At 39.3% G+C, this 22,453-nt stretch overlaps 1 protein-coding gene across 1 annotated transcript in view; it reads right to left on the reverse strand.

Annotated features, from left to right (window-relative positions):
• Nucleotides 1-22,453, reverse strand: part of fndc3a (fibronectin type III domain containing 3A) — a 190,269-nt gene that overhangs the window by 51,104 nt on the left and 116,712 nt on the right. The window contains 4 exon segments of the mRNA XM_065024164.1: nucleotides 19,458-19,544; nucleotides 20,935-21,106; nucleotides 21,360-21,538; nucleotides 22,046-22,187. Coding sequence (XP_064880236.1) covers nucleotides 19,458-19,544; nucleotides 20,935-21,106; nucleotides 21,360-21,538; nucleotides 22,046-22,187 — 580 coding nt within the window.

Raw genomic sequence — 22,453 nt, forward strand, 5'->3', positions numbered from 1 at the left:
TAGACTGTACCAGTTGTATGACTCCATAGACTGTACTAGTTGTAGGACTCTATAGACTGTACCAGTTGTATGACTCTATAGACTGTACCAGTTGTATGACTCTATAGACTGTACCAGTTGTATGACTCCATAGACTGTACTAGTTGAATGACTCCATAGACTGTACCAGTTGTATGACTCTAGACTGTACCAGTTGTATGACTCCATAGACTGTACTAGTTGAATGACTCTATAGACTGTACCAGTTGTATGACTCAATAGCCTGTACCAGTTGTATGACTCCATAGACTGTACTAGTTGAATGACTCTATAGACTGTACCAGTTGTATGACTCAATAGCCTGTACCAGTTGTATGACTCCATAGACTGTACTAGTTGAATGACTCTATAGACTGTACCAGTTGTATGACTCAATAGCCTGTACCAGTTGTATGACTCAATAGCCTGTACCAGTTGTATGACTCCATAGCCTGTACCAGTTGTATGACTCCATAGCCTGTACCAGTTGTATGACTCCATAGACTGTACTAGTTGAATGACTCCATAGACTGTACTAGTTGAATGACTCCATAGACTGTACTAGTTGTATGACTCTATAGACTGTACTAGTTGTATGGCTCTATAGACTGTACTAGTTGTATGACTCTATAGACTGTACTAGTTGTATGACTATATAGACTGTACTAGTTGAATGACTATATAGACTGTACCAGTTGTATGACTCTATAGACTGTACTAGTTGTATGACTCTATATACTGACTCTATAGACTGTACTAGTTGAATGACTATAGACTGCATCAGTTGTATACTCTATAGACTGCATCAGACTGTACTATTTGAATGACTCTATAGACTGTACCAGTTGTATGACTCTATAGACTGTACTAGTTGAATGACTCTATAGACTGTACTAGTTGTATGACTATAGACTGTACCAGTTGTATGACTCTATAGACTGTACCAGTTGTATGACTCTATAGACTGTACTAGTTGAATGACTATAGACTGCATCAGTTGTATACTCTATAGACTGCATCAGACTGTACTAGTTGTATAACTCTATAGACTGTACCAGTTGTATGACTCCATAGACTGTACCAGTTGTATGACTCTATAGACTGTACTAGTTGTATGACTATAGACTGTACCAGTTGTATGACTCTATAGACTGTACCAGTTGTATGGCTCTATAGACTGTACTAGTTGTATGGCTCTATAGACTGTACTAGTTGTATGACTCTATAGACTGTACTAGTTGTATGACTCTATAGACTGTACTAGTTGTATGACTCTATAGACTGTACTAGTTGTATGACTCTATAGACTGTACTAGTTGTATGACTCTATAGACTGTACTAGTTGTATGACTATAGACTGTGCTAGTTGCATGACTCTATAGACTGACTCTATAGACTGTACTAGTTGAATGACTATAGACTGCATCAGGTGTATACTCTATAGACTGCATCAGACTGTACTAGTTGTATGACTCTATAGACTGTACTAGTTGAATGACTATATAGACTGTACCAGTTGTATGACTCTATAGACTGTACTAGTTGTATGACTCTATATACTGACTCTATAGACTGTACTAGTTGAATGACTCTATAGACTGTACTAGTTGTATGACTATAGACTGTACTAGTTGTATGACTATAGACTGTACTAGTTGTATGACTCTATAGACTGTACGAGTTGTATGACTCTATAGACTGTATGAGTTGTATGACTCTATAGACTGTACTAGTTGAATGACTCCATAGGCTGTACCAGTTGTATGACTCTATAGACTGTACCAGTTGTATGACTCTATAGACTGTACTAGTTGTATAACTCTATAGACTGTACTAGTTGAATGACTATAGACTGCATCAGTTGTATACTCTATAGACTGCATCAGACTGTACTAGTTGTATAACTCTATAGACTGTACCAGTTGTATGACTCCATAGACTGTACCAGTTGTATGACTCTATAGACTGTACTAGTTGAATGACTATAGACTGCATCAGTTGTATACTCTATAGACTGCATCAGACTGTACTAGTTGTATAACTCTATAGACTGTACCAGTTGTATGACTCCATAGACTGTACCAGTTGTATGACTCTATAGACTGTACTAGTTGTATGACTATAGACTGTACCAGTTGTATGACTCTATAGACTGTACCAGTTGTATGGCTCTATAGACTGTACTAGTTGTATGGCTCTATAGACTGTACTAGTTGTATGACTCTATAGACTGTACTAGTTGTATGACTCTATAGACTGTACTAGTTGTATGACTCTATAGACTGTACTAGTTGTATGACTCTATAGACTGTACTAGTTGTATGACTCTATAGACTGTACTAGTTGTATGACTATAGACTGTGCTAGTTGCATGACTCTATAGACTGACTCTATAGACTGTACTAGTTGAATGACTATAGACTGCATCAGGTGTATACTCTATAGACTGCATCAGACTGTACTAGTTGTATGACTCTATAGACTGTACTAGTTGAATGACTATATAGACTGTACCAGTTGTATGACTCTATAGACTGTACTAGTTGTATGACTCTATATACTGACTCTATAGACTGTACTAGTTGAATGACTCTATAGACTGTACTAGTTGTATGACTATAGACTGTACTAGTTGTATGACTATAGACTGTACTAGTTGTATGACTCTATAGACTGTACGAGTTGTATGACTCTATAGACTGTATGAGTTGTATGACTCTATAGACTGTACTAGTTGAATGACTCCATAGGCTGTACCAGTTGTATGACTCTATAGACTGTACCAGTTGTATGACTCTATAGACTGTACTAGTTGTATAACTCTATAGACTGTACTAGTTGAATGACTATAGACTGCATCAGTTGTATACTCTATAGACTGCATCAGACTGTACTAGTTGTATAACTCTATAGACTGTACCAGTTGTATGACTCCATAGACTGTACCAGTTGTATGACTCTATAGACTGTACTAGTTGTATGACTATAGACTGTACCAGTTGTATGACTCTATAGACTGTACCAGTTGTATGGCTCTATAGACTGTACCAGTTGTATGGCTCTATAGACTGTACTAGTTGTATGGCTCTATAGACTCTACTAGTTGTATGACTCTATAGACTGTACTAGTTGTATGACTATATAGACTGTACTAGTTGAATGACTATATAGACTGTACCAGTTGTATGACTCTATAGACTGTACTAGTTGAATGACTCTATAGACTGTACTAGTTGTATGACTATAGACTGTACCAGTTGTATGACTATAGACTGTACCAGTTGTATGACTCTATAGACTGTACTAGTTGTATGACTCTATATACTGACTCTATAGACTGTACTAGTTGAATGACTATAGACTGTACCAGTTGTATGACTCTATAGACTGTACTAGTTGTATGGCTCTATAGACTGTACTAGTTGTATGGCTCTATAGACTGTACTAGTTGTATGACTCTATAGACTGTACTAGTTGTATGACTATATAGACTGTACTAGTTGAATGACTCTATAGACTGTACTAGTTGTATGACTATAGACTGTACCAGTTGTATGACTATAGACTGTACCAGTTGTATGACTCTATAGACTGTACCAGTTGTATGACTCTATAGACTGTACCAGTTGTATGACTCTATAGACTGTACTAGTTGTATGACTCTATAGACTGTACTAGTTGTATGACTATATAGACTGTACTAGTTGAATGACTATATAGACTGTACCAGTTGTATGACTCTATAGACTGTACTAGTTGTATGACTCTATAGACTGTACTAGTTGAATGAGTATAGACTGCATCAGTTGTATACTCTATAGACTGCATCAGTCTGTACTAGTTGTATGACTCTATAGACTGTACTAGTTGTATAACTCTATAGACTGTACTAGTTGAATGACTCTATAGACTGTACCAGTTGTATGACTCTATAGACTGTACTAGTTGTATGACTATAGACTGTACCAGTTTTATGACTCTATAGACTGTACCAGTTGTATGACTCTATAGACTGTACTAGTTGAATGACTATAGACTGCATCAGTTGTATACTCTATAGACTGCATCAGACTGTACTAGTTGTATGACTCAATAGCCTGTACTAGTTGAATGACTCCATAGACTGTACTAGTTGAATGACTCCATAGACTGTACTAGTTGTATGACTCTATAGACTGTACTAGTTGCATGGCTCTATAGACTGTACTAGTTGTATGACTCTATAGACTGTACTAGTTGTATGACTATATAGACTGTACTAGTTGAATGACTATATAGACTGTACCAGTTGTATGACTCTATAGACTGTACTAGTTGAATGACTCTATAGACTGTACCAGTTGTATGACTCTATAGACTGTACTAGTTGAATGATTCTATAGACTGCATCAGTTGTATACTCTATAGACTGCATCAGACTGTACTATTTGAATGACTCTATAGACTGTACCAGTTGTATGACTCTATAGACTGTACTAGTTGAATGACTCTATAGACTGTACCAGTTGTATGACTCTATAGACTGTACTAGTTGAATGATTCTATAGACTGTACTAGTTGTATGACTATAGACTGTACCAGTTGTATGACTCTATAGACTGTACCAGTTGTATGACTCTATAGACTGTACTAGTTGAATGACTATAGACTGCATCAGTTGTATACTCTATAGACTGCATCAGACTGTACTAGTTGTATGACTCTATAGACTGTACTAGTTGTATGACTCTATAGACTGTGCTAGTTGCATGACTCTATAGACTGACTCTATAGACTGTACTAGTTGAATGACTATAGACTGCATCAGGTGTATACTCTATAGACTGCATCAGACTGTACTAGTTGAATGACTATATAGACTGTACCAGTTGTATGACTCTATATACTGACTCTATAGACTGTACTAGTTGTATGACTATAGAGTGTACTAGTTGTATGACTATAGACTGTACCAGTTGTATGACTCTATAGACTGTACCAGTTGTATGGCTCTATAGACTGTACTAGTTGTATGGCTCTATAGACTCTACTAGTTGTATGACTCTATAGACTCTACTAGTTGTATGACTATATAGACTGTACTAGTTGAATGACTCTATAGACTGTACCAGTTGTATGACTCTATAGACTGTACTAGTCGAATGACTCTATAGACTGTACTAGTTGTATGACTATAGACTGTACCAGTTGTATGACTCTATAGACTGTACTAGTTGTATGACTCTATATACTGACTCTATAGACTGTACTAGTTGAATGACTATAGACTGCATCAGTTGTATACTCTATAGACTGCATCAGACTGTACTAGTTGTATGACTCTATACACTGTACTAGTTGTATAACTCTATAGACTGTACTAGTTGAATGACTCTATAGACTGTACCAGTTGTATGACTCTATAGACTGTACTAGTTGTATGGCTCTATAGACTGTACTAGTTGTATGACTCTATAGACTGTACTAGTTGTATGACTATATAGACTGTACTAGTTGAATGACTCTATAGACTGTACTAGTTGTATGACTATAGACTACCAGTTGTATGACTATAGACTGTACCAGTTGTATGACTCTATAGACTGTACCAGTTGTATGACTCTATAGACTGTACTAGTTGTATGACTCTATAGACTGTACTAGATGTATGACTATATAGACTGTACTAGTTGAATGACTATATAGACTGTACCAGTTGTATGACTCTATAGACTGTACTAGTTGTATGACTCTATATACTGACTCTATAGACTGTACTAGTTGAATGAGTATAGACTGCATCAGTTGTATACTCTATAGACTGCATCAGACTGTACTAGTTGTATAACTCTATAGACTGTACCAGTTGTATGACTCCATAGACTGTACCAGTTGTATGACTCCATAGACTGTACCAGTTGTATGACTCTATAGACTGTACTAGTTGAATGACTCTATAGACTGTACTAGTTGTATAAATCTATACTGTACTAGTTGAATGACTATAGACTGCATCAGTTGTATACTCTATAGACTGCATCAGACTGTACTAGTTGTATAACTCTATAGACTGTACCAGTTGTATGACTCCATAGACTGTACCAGTTGTATGACTCTATAGACTGTACTAGTTGTATGACTCTATAGACTGTACTAGTTGTATGACTATATAGACTGTACCAGTTGTATGACTATAGACTGTACCAGTTGTATGACTCTATAGACTGTACTAGTTGTATGACTCTATATACTGACTCTATAGACTGTACTAGTTGAATGACTATAGACTGCATCAGTTGTATACTCTATAGACTGCATCAGACTGTACTAGTTGTATGACTCTATACACTGTACTAGTTGTATAACTCTATAGACTGTACTAGTTGAATGACTCTATAGACTGTACCAGTTGTATGACTCTATAGACTGTACTAGTTGTATGGCTCTATAGACTGTACTAGTTGTATGACTCTATAGACTGTACTAGTTGTATGACTATATAGACTGTACTAGTTGAATGACTCTATAGACTGTACTAGTTGTATGACTATAGACTGTACCAGTTGTATGACTATAGACTGTACCAGTTGTATGACTCTATAGACTGTACCAGTTGTATGACTCTATAGACTGTACCAGTTGTATGACTCTATAGAGTGTACTAGTTGTATGACTCTATAGACTGTACTAGTTGTATGACTATATAGACTGTACTAGTTGAATGACTATATAGACTGTACCAGTTGTATGACTCTATAGACTGTACTAGTTGTATGACTCTATATACTGACTCTATAGACTGTACTAGTTGAATGAGTATAGACTGCATCAGTTGTATACTCTATAGACTGCATCAGTCTGTACTAGTTGTATGACTCTATAGACTGTACTAGTTGTATAACTCTATAGACTGTACTAGTTGAATGACTCTATAGACTGTACCAGTTGTATGACTCTATAGACTGTACTAGTTGTATGACTATAGACTGTACCAGTTTTATGACTCTATAGACTGTACCAGTTGTATGACTCTATAGACTGTACTAGTTGAATGACTATAGACTGCATCAGTTGTATACTCTATAGACTGCATCAGACTGTACTAGTTGTATGACTCTATAGACTGTACTAGTTGTATGACTCTATAGACTGTACTAGTTGTATGACTCTATAGACTGTACTAGTTGTATGACTATAGACTGTACTAGTTGTATGACTCTATAGACTGTGCTAGTTGTATGACTCTATAGACTGTGCTAGTTGCATGACTCTATAGACTGACTCTATAGACTGTACTAGTTGAATGACTATAGACTGCATCAGTTGTATACTCTATAAACTGCATCAGACTGTACTAGTTGTATAACTCTATAGACTGTACTAGTTGTATAACTCTATAGACTTTACCAGTTGAATGACTATAGACTGCATCAGTTGTATAATCTATAGACTGCATCAGACTGTACTAGTTGTATGACTCTATAGACTGTACCAGTTGTATGACTCTATAGACTGTACTAGTTGTATGACTCTATAGACTGTACTAGTTGTATGACTATAGACTGTACCAGTTGTATGACTATAGACTATACCAGTTGTATGACTCTATAGACTGTACCAGTTGTATGACTCTATAGACTGTACTAGTTGTATGACTCTATAGACTGTACTAGTTGTATGACTATAGACTGTACCAGTTGTATGACTCTATAGACTGTACCAGTTGTACGACTCTATAGACTGTACCAGTTGTACGTCTATAGACTGTACCAGTTGTATGACTCTATAGACTGTACAAGTTGTATGACTCTATAGACTGTACAAGTTGTATGACTCTATAGACTGTACTAGTTGTATGACTCTATAGACTGTACTAGTTGTATGACTCTATAGACTGTACTAGTTGTATGACTCTATAGACTGTACTAGTTGTATGACTATATAGACTGTACCAGTTGTATGACTCTATAGACTGTACTAGTTGTATGACTCTATATACTGACTCTAGACTGTACTAGTTGAATGACTATAGACTGCATCAGTTGTATACTCTATAGACTGCATCAGACTGTACTAGTTGTATGACTCTATAGACTGTACTAGTTGAATGACTCTATAGACTGTACCAGTTGTATGACTATAGACTGTACCAGTTGAATGACTCTATAGACTGTACTAGTTGAATGACTCTATAGACTGTACTAGCTGTATGACTATAGACTGTACCAGTTGTATGACTATAGACTGTACCAGTTGTATGACTCTATAGACTGTACTAGTTGTATGACTCTATATACTGACTCTATAGACTGTACTAGTTGAATGACTATAGACTGCATCAGTTGTATACTCTATAGACTGCATCAGACTGTACTAGTTGTATGACTCTATAGACTGTACTAGTTGTATAACTCTATAGACTGTACTAGTTGTATAACTCTATAGACTGTACTAGTTGAATGACTCTATAGACTGTACCAGTTGTATGACTCTATAGACTGTACTAGTTGTATGACTATAGACTGTACCAGTTGTATGACTATAGACTGTACCAGTTGTATGACTCTATAGACTGTACCAGTTGTATGACTCTATAGACTGTACCAGTTGTATGACTATAGACTGCATCAGTTGTATACTCTATAGACTGCATCAGACTGTACTAGTTGTATGACTCTATAGACTGTACTAGTTGTATGACTCTATAGACTGTGCTAGTTGCATGACTCTATATACTGACTCTATAGACTGTACTAGTTGAATGACTATAGACTGCATCAGTTGTATACTCTATAGACTGCATCAGTTGTATACTCTATAGACTGCATCAGACTGTACTAGTTGTATGACTCTATAGACTGTACTAGTTGTATAACTCTATAGACTGTACTAGTTGTATAACTATATAGACTGTACTAGTTGAATGACTCTATAGACTGTACCAGTTGTATGACTCTATAGACTGTACTAGTTGAATGACTCTATAGACTGTACTAGTTGTATGACTATAGACTGTACCAGTTGTATGACTATAGACTGTACCAGTTGTATGACTATAGACTGTACCAGTTGTATGACTCTATAGACTGTACTAGTTGTATGACTCTATATACTGACTCTATAGACTGTACTAGTTGAATGACTATAGACTGCATCAGTTGTATACTCTATAGACTGCATCAGACTGTACTAGTTGTATAACTCTATAGACTTTACCAGTTGAATGACTATAGACTGCATCAGTTGTATAATCTATAGACTGCATCAGACTGTACTAGTTGTATGACTATAGACTGTACCAGTTGTATGACTATAGACTGTACTAGTTGTATGACTATAGACTGTACCAGTTGTATGACTCTATAGACTGTACTAGTTGTATGACTCTATAGACTGTACTAGTTGTATGACTATAGACTGTACCAGTTGTATGACTATAGACTGTACCAGTTGTATGACTCTATAGACTGTACCAGTTGTATGACTCCATAGACTGTACCAGTTGTATGACTCCATAGACTGTACCAGTTGTATGACTCCATAGACTGTACCAGTTGTATGACTCCATAGACTGTACCAGTTGTATGACTCCATAGACTGTACCAGTTGTATGACTCCATAGACTGTACCAGTTGTATGACTCCATAGACTGTACCAGTTGTATGACTCCATAGACTGTACCAGTTGTATGACTCCATAGACTGTACCAGTTGTATGACTCCATAGACTGTACCAGTTGTATGACTCCATAGACTGTACCAGTTGTACTAGTTGTACGTCTATAGAATGTACCAGTTGTATGACTCTATAGACTGTACTAGTTGTATGACTATAGACTGTACTAGTTGTATGACTATAGACTGTACTAGTTGTATGACTATAGACTGTACCAGTTGTACGACTATAGACTGTACCAGTTGTACGACTCTATAGACTGTACCAGTTGTACGACTCTATAGACTGTACCAGTTGTACGACTCTATAGACTGTGCTAGTTGCATGACTCTATAGACTGACTCTATAGACTGTACTAGTTGAATGACTATAGACTGCATCAGTTGTATAATCTATAGACTGCATCAGACTGTACTAGTTGTATAACTCTATAGACTGTACCAGTTGTATGACTCCATAGACTGTACCAGTTGTATGACTCCATAGACTGTACCAGTTGTATGACTCCATAGACTGTACCAGTTGTATGACTCCATAGACTGTACCAGTTGTATGACTCCATAGACTGTACCAGTTGTATGACTCCATAGACTGTACCAGTTGTACTAGTTGTACGTCTATAGAATGTACCAGTTGTATGACTCTATAGACTGTACTAGTTGTATGACTATAGACTGTACTAGTTGTATGACTATAGACTGTACTAGTTGTATGACTATAGACTGTACCAGTTGTACGACTATAGACTGTACCAGTTGTACGACTCTATAGACTGTACCAGTTGTACGACTCTATAGACTGTACCAGTTGTACGACTCTATAGACTGTGCTAGTTGCATGACTCTATAGACTGACTCTATAGACTGTACTAGTTGAATGACTATAGACTGCATCAGTTGTATAATCTATAGACTGCATCAGACTGTACTAGTTGTATGACTATAGACTGTACCAGTTGTATGACTATAGACTGTACTAGTTGTATGACTATAGACTGTACCAGTTGTATGACTCTATAGACTGTACTAGTTGTATGACTCTATAGACTGTACTAGTTGTATGACTCTATAGACTGTACTAGTTGTATGACTATAGACTGTACCAGTTGTATGACTATAGACTGTACCAGTTGTATGACTCTATAGACTGTACCAGTTGTATGACTCCATAGACTGTACCAGTTGTATGACTCCATAGACTGTACCAGTTGTATGACTCCATAGACTGTACCAGTTGTATGACTCCATAGACTGTACCAGTTGTATGACTCCATAGACTGTACCAGTTGTATGACTCCATAGACTGTACCAGTTGTATGACTCCATAGACTGTACCAGTTGTATGACTCCATAGACTGTACCAGTTGTATGACTCCATAGACTGTACCAGTTGTATGACTCCATAGACTGTACCAGTTGTATGACTCCATAGACTGTACCAGTTGTACTAGTTGTACGTCTATAGAATGTACCAGTTGTATGACTCTATAGACTGTACTAGTTGTATGACTATAGACTGTACTAGTTGTATGACTATAGACTGTACTAGTTGTATGACTATAGACTGTACCAGTTGTACGACTATAGACTGTACCAGTTGTACGACTCTATAGACTGTACCAGTTGTACGACTCTATAGACTGTACCAGTTGTACGACTCTATAGACTGTGCTAGTTGCATGACTCTATAGACTGACTCTATAGACTGTACTAGTTGAATGACTATAGACTGCATCAGTTGTATAATCTATAGACTGCATCAGACTGTACTAGTTGTATAACTCTATAGACTGTACTAGTTGTATAACTCTATAGACTTTACCAGTTGAATGACTATAGACTGCATCAGTTGTATAATCTATAGACTGCATCAGACTGTACCAGTTGTATGACTATAGACTGTACCAGTTGTATGACTCTATAGACTGTACCAGTTGTATGACTCTATAGACTGTACCAGTTGTATGACTCTATAGACTGTACCAGTTGTATGACTCTATAGACTGTACCAGTTGTATGACTCTATAGACTGTACCAGTTGTATGACTCTATAGACTGTACCAGTTGTACGACTCTATAGACTGTACCAGTTGTACGACTCTATAGACTGTACCAGTTGTACGACTCTATAGACTGTACCAGTTGTACGACTCTATAGACTGTACTAGTTGTACGACTCTATAGACTGTACCAGTTGTATGACTATATAGACTGTACCAGTTGTATGACTCTATAGACTGTACTAGTTGTATGACACTATAGACTGTACTAGTTGTATGACACTATAGACTGTACTAGTTGTATGACTATAGACTGTACTAGTTGTATGACTATAGACTGTACTAGTTGTATGACTATAGACTGTACTAGTTGTATGACTATAGACTGTACTAGTTGTATGACTATAGACTGTACCAGTTGTACGACTATAGACTGTACCAGTTGTATAATCTATAGACTGCATCAGACTGTACCAGTTGTATGACTCTATAGACTGTACCAGTTGTATGACTCTATAGACTGTACTAGTTGTATGACTCTATAGACTGTACCAGTTGTATGACTCTATAGACTGTACCAGTTGTATGACTCTATAGACTGTACCAGTTGTATGACTCTATAGACTGTACCAGTTGTATGACTCTATAGACTGTACCAGTTGTATGACTCTATAGACTGTACTAGTTGTATGACTCTATAGACTGTACCAGTTGTATGACTCTATAGACTGTACCAGTTGTACGACTCTATAGACTGTACCAGTTGTATGACTCTATAGACTGTACCAGTTGTATGACTCTATAGACTGTACCAGTTGTATGACTCTATAGACTGTACCAGTTGTATGACTCTATAGACTGTACTAGTTGTACGACTCTATAGACTGTACCAGTTGTACGACTCTATAGACTGTACCAGTTGTACGACTCTATAGACTGTACCAGTTGTACGACTCTATAGACTGTACCAGTTGTACGACTCTATAGACTGTACCAGTTGTACGACTCTATAGAATGTACCAGTTGTACGACTCTATAGACTGTACCAGTTGTACGACTCTATAGACTGTACCAGTTGTACGTCTATAGACTGTACCAGTTGTATGACTCTATAGACTGTACAAGTTGTATGACTCTATAGACTGTACTAGTTGTATGACTCTATAGACTGTACTAGTTGTATGACTCTATAGACTGTACTAGTTGTATGACTCTATAGACTGTACTAGTTGTATGACTATAGACTGTACTAGTTGTATGACTATAGACTGTACTAGTTGTATGACTATAGACTGTACTAGTTGTACGACTATAGACTGTACTAGTTGAATGACTCCATAGGCTGTACCAGTTGTATGACTCCATAGACTGTACCAGTTGTATGACTCTATAGACTGTACTAGTTGAATGACTATAGACTGCATCAGTTGTATACTCTATAGACTACATCAGACTGTACCAGTTGTATGACTCCATAGACTGTACCAGTTGTATGACTCCATAGACTGTACCAGTTGTATGACTCCATAGACTGTACCAGTTGTATGACTCCATAGACTGTACCAGTTGTATGACTCCATAGACTGTACCAGTTGTATGACTCCATAGACTGTACCAGTTGTATGACTCTATAGACTGTACCAGTTGTATGACTATAGACTGTACCAGTTGTACGACTCTATAGACTGTACCAGTTGTACGACTATATAGACTGTACCAGTTGTACGACTCTATAGACTGTACCAGTTGTACTAGTTGTACGTCTATAGACTGTACCAGTTGTATGACTCTATAGACTGTACAAGTTGTATGACTATAGACTGTACAAGTTGTATGACTCTATAGACTGTACAAGTAGGCAACAACATCTCCTCCCCGCTGATCTTCAACACGGGGGCCCCACAAGGGTGCGTTCTGAGCCCTCTCCTGTACTCCCTGTTCACCCACGACTGCGTGGCCACGCACGCCTCCAACTCAATCATCAAGTTTGCGGACGACACAACAGTGGTAGGCTTGATTACCAACAACGACGAGACGGCCTACAGGGAGGAGGTGAGGGCCCTCGGAGTGTGGTGTCAGGAAAATAACCTCACACTCAACGTCAACAAAACTAAGGAGATGATTGTGGACTTCAGGAAACAGCAGAGGGAACACCCCCCTATCCACATCGATGGAACAGTAGTGGAGAGGGTAGCAAGTTTTAAGTTCCTCGGCATACACATCACAGACAAACTGAATTGGTCCACTCACACTGACAGCGTCGTGAAGAAGGCGCAGCAGCGCCTCTTCAACCTCAGGGGGCTGAAGAAATTCGGCTTGTCACCAAAAGCACTCACAAACTTCTACAGATGCACAATCGAGAGCATCCTGGCGGGCTGTATCACCGCCTGGTACGGCAACTGCTCCGCCCTCAACCGTAAGGCTCTCCAGAGGGTAGTGAGGTCTGCACACCCACCCAATGTTACAGGAAGGCCATAAAGATCATCAAGGACATCAACCACCCGAGCCACTGCCTGTTCACCCCGCTATCATCCAGAAGGCGAGGTCAGTACAGGTGCATCAAAGCTGGGACTGAGAGACTGAAAAACAGCTTCTATCTCAAGGCCATCAAACTGTTAAACAGCCACCACAACTGTACCAGTTGTACGACTCTATAGACTGTACCAGTTGTACGACTCTATAGACTGTACCAGTTGTATGACTCTATAGACTGTACTAGTTGTATAACTCTATAGACTGACTCTATAGACTGTACTAGTTGAATGACTATAGACTGTACTAGTTGAATGACTCCATAGGCTGTACCAGTTGTATGACTCTATAGACTGTACCAGTTGTATGACTCTATAGACTGTACTAGTTGTATGACTCTATAGACTGTACTAGTTGTATGACTCTATAGACTGTACCAGTTGTATGACTCTATAGACTGTACCAGTTGTATGACTCTATAGACTGTACCAGTTGTATGACTCTATAGACTGTACCAGTTGTATGACTCTATAGACTGTACCAGTTGTATGACTCTATAGACTGTACTAGTTGTATGACTCTATAGACTGTACCAGTTGTATGACTATAGACTGTACCAGTTGTATGACTCTATAGACTGTACCAGTTGTATGACTCTATAGACTGTACCAGTTGTATGACTCCATAGACTGTACCAGTTGTATGACTCCATAGACTGTACCAGTTGTATGACTCCAGTCACTGTACCAGTTGTATGACTCCATAGACTGTACCAGTTGTATGACTCCATAGACTGTACCAGTTGTATGACTCCATAAACTGTACCAGTTGTATGACTCCATAGACTGTACCAGTTGTATGACTCCATAGACTGTACCAGTTGTATGACTCTATAGACTGTACCAGTTGTATGACTCTATAGACTGTACCAGTTGTACGACTCTATAGACTGTACTAGTTGTATGACTCTATATACTGACTCTATAGACTGTACTAGTTGAATGACTATAGACTGCATCAGTTGTATACTCTATATAGACTGCAGACTGTACTAGTTGTATGACTCTATAGACTGTACTAGTTGTATAACTCTATAGACTGTACTAGTTGAATGACTATAGAGTGCATCAGTTGTATACTCTATATAGACTGCATCAGACTGTACTAGTTGTATGACTCTATAGACTGTACTAGTTGTATGACTCTATAGACTGTACGAGTTGTATAACTCTATAGACTGTACTCGTTGTATAACTCTATAGGCTGTACCAGTTGTATGACTCCATAGGCTGTACCAGTTGTACGACTCTATAGACTGTACCAGTTGTTCGACTCTATAGACTGTACCAGTTGTACGACTCTATAGACTGTACCAGTTGTACGACTCTATAGACTGTACCAGTTGTACGACTCTATAGACTGTACCAGTTGTACGACTCTATAGACTGTACCAGTTGTACGACTCTATAGACTGTACCAGTTGTACGTCTAGAATGTACCAGTTGTATGACTCTATAGACTGTACAAGTTGTATGACTCTATAGACTGTACAAGTTGTATGACTCTATAGACTGTACAAGTTGTATGACTCTATAGACTGTACAAGTTGTATGACTCTATAGACTGTACTAGTTGTATGACTCTATAGACTGTACTAGTTGTATGACTCTATAGACTGTACTAGTTGTATGACTATATAGACTGTAATAGTTGTATGACTATATAGACTGTACCAGTTGTATGACTATAGACTGTACTAGTTGTATGACTCTATATACTGACTCTATAGACTGTACTATTTGAATGACTATAGACTGCATCAGTTGTATACTCTATAGACTGCATCAGACTGTACTAGTTGTATGACTCTATAGACTGTACTAGTTGTATAACTCTATAGACTGTACTAGTTGAATGACTCTATAGACTGTACCAGTTGTATGACTCTATAGACTGTACTAGTTGTATGACTATAGACTGTACCAGTTGTATGACTATAGACTGTACCAGTTGTATGACTCTATAGACTGTACCAGTTGTATGACTCTATAGACTGTACTAGTTGTATGACTCTATAGACTGTACTAGTTGTATAACTCTATAGACTGACTCTATAGACTGTACTAGTTGAATGACTATAGACTGCATCAGTTGTATACTCTATAGACTGCATCAGACTGTACTAGTTGTATGACTCTATAGACTGTACCAGTTGTATGACTAGACTGTACCAGTTGTACGACTCTATAGACTGTACCAGTTGTACGACTCTATAGACTGTACCAGTTGTTCGACTCTATAGACTGTACCAGTTGTACGACTCTATAGACTGTACCAGTTGTTCGACTCTATAGACTGTACCAGTTGTACGACTCTATAGACTGTACCAGTTGTACGACTCTATAGACTGTACCAGTTGTACGACTCTATAGACTGTACCAGTTGTACGTCTAGAATGTACCAGTTGTATGACTCTATAGACTGTACAAGTTGTATGACTCTATAGACTGTACAAGTTGTATGACTCTATAGACTGTACAAGTTGTATGACTCTATAGACTGTACAAGTTGTATGACTCTATAGACTGTACAAGTTGTATGACTCTATAGACTGTACTAGTTGTATGACTCTATAGACTGTAATAGTTGTATGACTATATAGACTGTACCAGTTGTATGACTATATAGACTGTACCAGTTGTATGACTCTATAGACTGTACTAGTTGTATGACTCTATAGACTGTACTATTTGAATGACTATAGACTGCATCAGTTGTATACTCTATAGACTGCATCAGACTGTACTAGTTGTATGACTCTATAGACTGTACTAGTTGTATAACTCTATAGACTGTACTAGTTGAATGACTCTATAGACTGTACCAGTTGTATGACTCTATAGACTGTACTAGTTGTATGACTATAGACTGTACCAGTTGTATGACTATAGACTGTACCAGTTGTATGACTCTATAGACTGTACCAGTTGTATGACTCTATAGACTGTACTAGTTGTATGACTCTATAGACTGTACTAGTTGTATAACTCTATAGACTGACTCTATAGACTGTACTAGTTGAATGACTATAGACTGCATCAGTTGTATACTCTATAGACTGCATCAGACTGTACTAGTTGTATGACTCTATAGACTGCACTAGTTGTATGACTATAGACTGTACTAGTTGTATGACTCTATAGACTGACTCTATAGACTTTACCAGTTGAAAGACTATAGACTGCATCAGTTGTATACTCTATAGACTGCATCAGACTGTACTAGTTGTATGACTCTATAGACTGTACTAGTTGTATGACTCTATAGACTGTACCAGTTGTATGACTCTATAGACTGTACTAGTTGTATGACTCTATAGACTGTACCAGTTGTATGACTCTATAGACTGTACTAGTTGTATAACTCTATAGACTGTACTAGTTGTATAACTCTATAGACTGACTCTATAGACTGTACCAGTTGTATGACTCCATAGACTGTACTAGTTGAATGACTCTAGACTGTACTAGTTGTATGACTCTATAGACTGTACTAGTTGAACGACTCTATAGACTGTACTAGTTGTACGACTATATAGACTGTACCAGTTGTATGACTCTATAGACTGTACTAGTTGAATGACTCTATAGACTGTACTAGTTGAATGACTATAGACTGTACTAGTTGAATGACTCTATAGACTGTACTAGTTGAATGACTCTATAGACTGTACTAGTTGAATGACTCTATAGACTGTACTAGTTGTATGACTCTATAGACTGTACTAGTTGTATGACTCTATAGACTGTACTAGTTGAACGACTCTATAGACTGTACTAGTTGAATGACTCTATAGACTGTACTAGTTGAATGACTCTAGACTGTACTAGTTGTATGACTCTATAGACTGTACTAGTTGAACGACTCTATAGACTGTACTAGTTGTACGACTATATAGACTGTACCAGTTGTATGACTCTATAGACTGTACTAGTTGAATGACTATAGACTGTACTAGTTGAATGACTCTATAGACTGTACTAGTTGAATGACTCTATAGACTGTACTAGTTGAATGACTCTATAGACTGTACTAGTTGAATGACTCTATAGACTGTACTAGTTGAATGACTCTATAGACTGTACTAGTTGTATGACTCTATAGACTGTACTAGTTGTATGACTCTATAGACTGTACTAGTTGAACGACTCTATAGACTGTACTAGTTGTATGACTCTATAGACTGTACTAGTTGTATGACTCTATAGACTGTACCAGTTGTACGTCTATAGACTGTACGAGTTGTATGACTCTATAGACTGTACCAGTTGTACTAGTTGTACGTCTATAGACTGTACGAGTTGTATGACTCTATAGACTGTACTAGTTGTATGACTCTATAGACTGTACTAGTTGTATGACTCTATAGACTGTACTAGTTGTATAACTCTATAGAGTGACTCTATAGACTGTACTAGTTGAATGACTATAGACTGCATCAGTTGTATACTCTATATAGACTGCATCAGACTGTACTAGTTGTATGACTCTATAGGCTGTACCAGTTGTATAACTCTATAGACTGTACCAGTTGTATAACTCTATAGACTGTACTAGTTGAATGACTCTATAGACTGTACTAGTTGAATGACTCTATAGACTGTACTAGTTGAATGACTCTATAGACTGTACTAGTTGTATGACTCTATAGACTGTACTAGTTGAATGACTATAGACTGCAGACTGTACTAGTTGTATGACTATAGAGTGCATCAGTTGTATACTCTAAAGACTGCATCAGACTGTAATAGTTGTATGACTCTATAGACTGTACTAGTTGTATGACTCTATAGACTGTACTAGTTGTATGACTCTATAGACTGTACTAGTTGTATGACTCTATAGACTGTACTAGTTGAATGACTATCGACTGTACTAGTTGAATGACTCTATAGACTGTACTAGTTGAATGACTCTATAGACTGTACTAGTTGAATGACTCTATAGACTGTACTAGTTGAATGACTCTAGACTGTACTAGTTGAATGACTCTATAGACTGTACTAGTTGAATGACTCTATAGACTGTACTAGTTGAATGACTCTATAGACTGTACTAGTTGAATGACTCTATAGACTGTACTAGTTGAATGACTCTATAGACTGTACTAGTTGAATGACTCTATAGACTGTACTAGTTGAATGACTCTATAGACTGTACTAGTTGAATGACTCTATAGACTGTACTAGTTGAATGACTATAGACTGTACTAGTTGTATGACTCTATAGTCCGGCTGGCCCCAGAGTGACTTACCCTGAACTTGTACTTGGTGCTCCTGTGCAGGTTCTTGACAGTGCAGGATAGCTCATCACCATCATAGCTGGGTTGGAAGCCATAACCCTGGGGAGAATGAGGGGAGGGGGGGCAAAGACCAGTTGAGCACAAAGCAAGTCCATCTTAAAATACCAACACTGTCTGATACACGCAGACCATTTGAGAGGAGAGAAACGTACAGCTTCAAGGTTTAGAGTAATGTCATATGACTGACCCGTACCCCGTCCTCATCAGTATGTCATGACTGACTGACCCATACCTCGTCCTCATCAGTATGTCATGACTGACTAACCCGTACCTCGTCCTCATCGGTATGTAATGTCATGACTGACTGACCCGTACCCCGTCCTCATCAATATGTAATGTCATGACTGACTGACCCGTACCTCGTCCTCATCAGTATGTAATGTCATGACTGACTGACCCGTACCTCGTCCTCATCCGTATGTAATGTCATGACTGACCCGTACCCCGTCCTCATCAGTATGTAATGTCATGACTGACTGACCCGTACCTCGTCCTCATCAGTATGTAATGTCATGACTGATCCGTACCCCGTCCTCATCAGTATGTAATGTCATGACTGACTGACCCGTACCTCGTCCTCATCAGTATGTAATGTCATGACTGATCCGTACCCAGTCCTCATCAGTATGTAATGTCATGACTGACTGACCCGTACCTCGTCCTCATCAGTATGTGATGTCATGACTGACTGACCCGTACCTCGTCCTCATCAGTATGTAATGTCATGACTGACTAACCCGTACCTCGTCCTCATCGGTATGTAATGTCATGACTGACTGACCCGTACCCCGTCCTCATCAATATGTAATGTCATGACTGACTGACCCGTACCTCGTCCTCATCAGTATGTAATGTCATGACTGACTGACCCGTACCTCGTCCTCATCCGTATGTAATGTCATGACTGACCCGTACCCCGTCCTCATCAGTATGTAATGTCATGACTGACTGACCCGTACCTCGTCCTCATCAGTATGTAATGTCATGACTGATCCGTACCCCGTCCTCATCAGTATGTAATGTCATGACTGACTGACCCGCACTGGCCGTCCTCATCAGTATGTAATGTCATGACTGATCCGTACCCAGTCCTCATCAGTATGTAATGTCATGACTGACTGACCCGTACCTCGTCCTCATCAGTATGTGATGTCATGACTGACTGACCCGTACCTCGTCCTCATCAGTATGTAATGTCATGACTGACTGACCCGTACCCCGTCCTCATCAGTATGTAATGTCATGACTGACCCGTACCTCGTCCTCATCAGTATGTAATGTCATGACTGACTCGTACCTCGTCCTCATCAGAATGTAATGTCATGACTGACTGACCCGTACCTCGTCCTCATCAGTATGTAATGTCATGACTGACTGACCCGTACCTCGTCCTCATCAGTATGTAATGTCATGACTGACTGACCCGTACCTCGTCCTCATCCATCTCCAGGCTGTAGAAGATATCGTCCTCCTTGGGGGAAGTGGAGGGTCTCTGCCAGGTCAGACACAACCAGGTCACCCCTGCCTTCACCAGCTCTGGAGGGAGGGGCGGGGAGGGTACGCTGCACGAGGTATACAGGTCCACTGTCTCAGAGAACTCACTAACAGAGAGGAAGGAAAACCCAAAAGACAAAAGAGGGAGATGAGTCGTTTGGAGAGAGGAGAGAAGGTAGCCGAGGAGAGAGGGTGGAGGAGAGAGGACAGGAAGGAGGAGACAGTACGTGGCCCGTAGAGACAGTACGCGGCCCGAGGAGACAGTACGTGGCCCGTAGAGACAGTACGCGGCCCGTAGAGACAGTACGCAGCCTGTCATCACTGTGTCCAGGAGAAAATATCGTTGAGTTAACCACGTACCTTGTACCCATGTCGTTTTTGGCTGCGAGGCGGAAGGAGTATCTTGAAGCTGGAGAGAGCTTGGTGACCCGATACTGTTTCTGAGGTCCATAGTAACACTGCTCATAACCCCCGGTGCCCTTCCCCTCGTCCCACTGGAGCGTGTAGTTCTGGATTTTGGAGCCGTTGTCACACGGGGCCTGTGGAAGCACGACATCTTGATTACTCTCAATTAACATCCCATTCATTCCAGGCCCAGTGGTACACAGACACACACACACACAGGCCAAACTAACAGGAACCTGACATAGTACAGCATCCACTGTGCTGTTGAACCCCACACACACACAGGCCAAACTAACAGGAACCTGACATAGTACAGCATCCACTGTGCTGTTGAACCCCACACACACACACACACACAGGCCAAACTAACAGGAACCTGACATAGTACAGCATCCACTGTGCTGTTGAACCCCACACACACACACACACACACACAGGCCAAACTAACAGGAACCTGACATAGTACAGCATCCACTGTGCTGTTGAACCCCACACACACACACAGGCCAAACTAACAGGAACCTGACATAGTACAGCATCCACTGTGCTGTTGAACCCCACACACACACACAGCATATAGTTTTTTCAATGGGCTGCGAAGTACAAAAGCATGAATAGGCTCTACAAAAAAGGTACAGTACCTTCCACTGGAGGACGAGGGTGCTGCTCTTGGAGCCACTGGCCTTTCTGGGGGGGCTGGGGGGGTCTGGTTCGCAGCTCCGAGTGGTGAAGGCTACTGCCTCCGACGGACTGCCGCGTAAACACTGCCCTGAACACACGACCCTGGAGAGAGAGACAGAGTGCACGACTTTTGACAAGAGACATTTTGGACAGACAGCCGTATGACTGATTAGAGCACACAGACAGACAGCCGTATGACTGATTAGAGCACACAGACAGACAGCCGTATGACTGATTAGAGCACACAGACAGACAGCCGTACGACTGATTAGAGCACACAGACAGACAGCCGTATGACTGATTAGAGCACACAGACAGACAGCTGTATGGTTGATTAGAGCACACAGACAGACAGCTGTATGACTGAT

The sequence above is a fragment of the Oncorhynchus nerka genome, linkage group LG11 (genome assembly GCF_034236695.1).
Source record: "Oncorhynchus nerka isolate Pitt River linkage group LG11, Oner_Uvic_2.0, whole genome shotgun sequence".
In the NCBI taxonomy this organism is placed as follows: Eukaryota; Metazoa; Chordata; class Actinopteri; order Salmoniformes; family Salmonidae; genus Oncorhynchus; species Oncorhynchus nerka.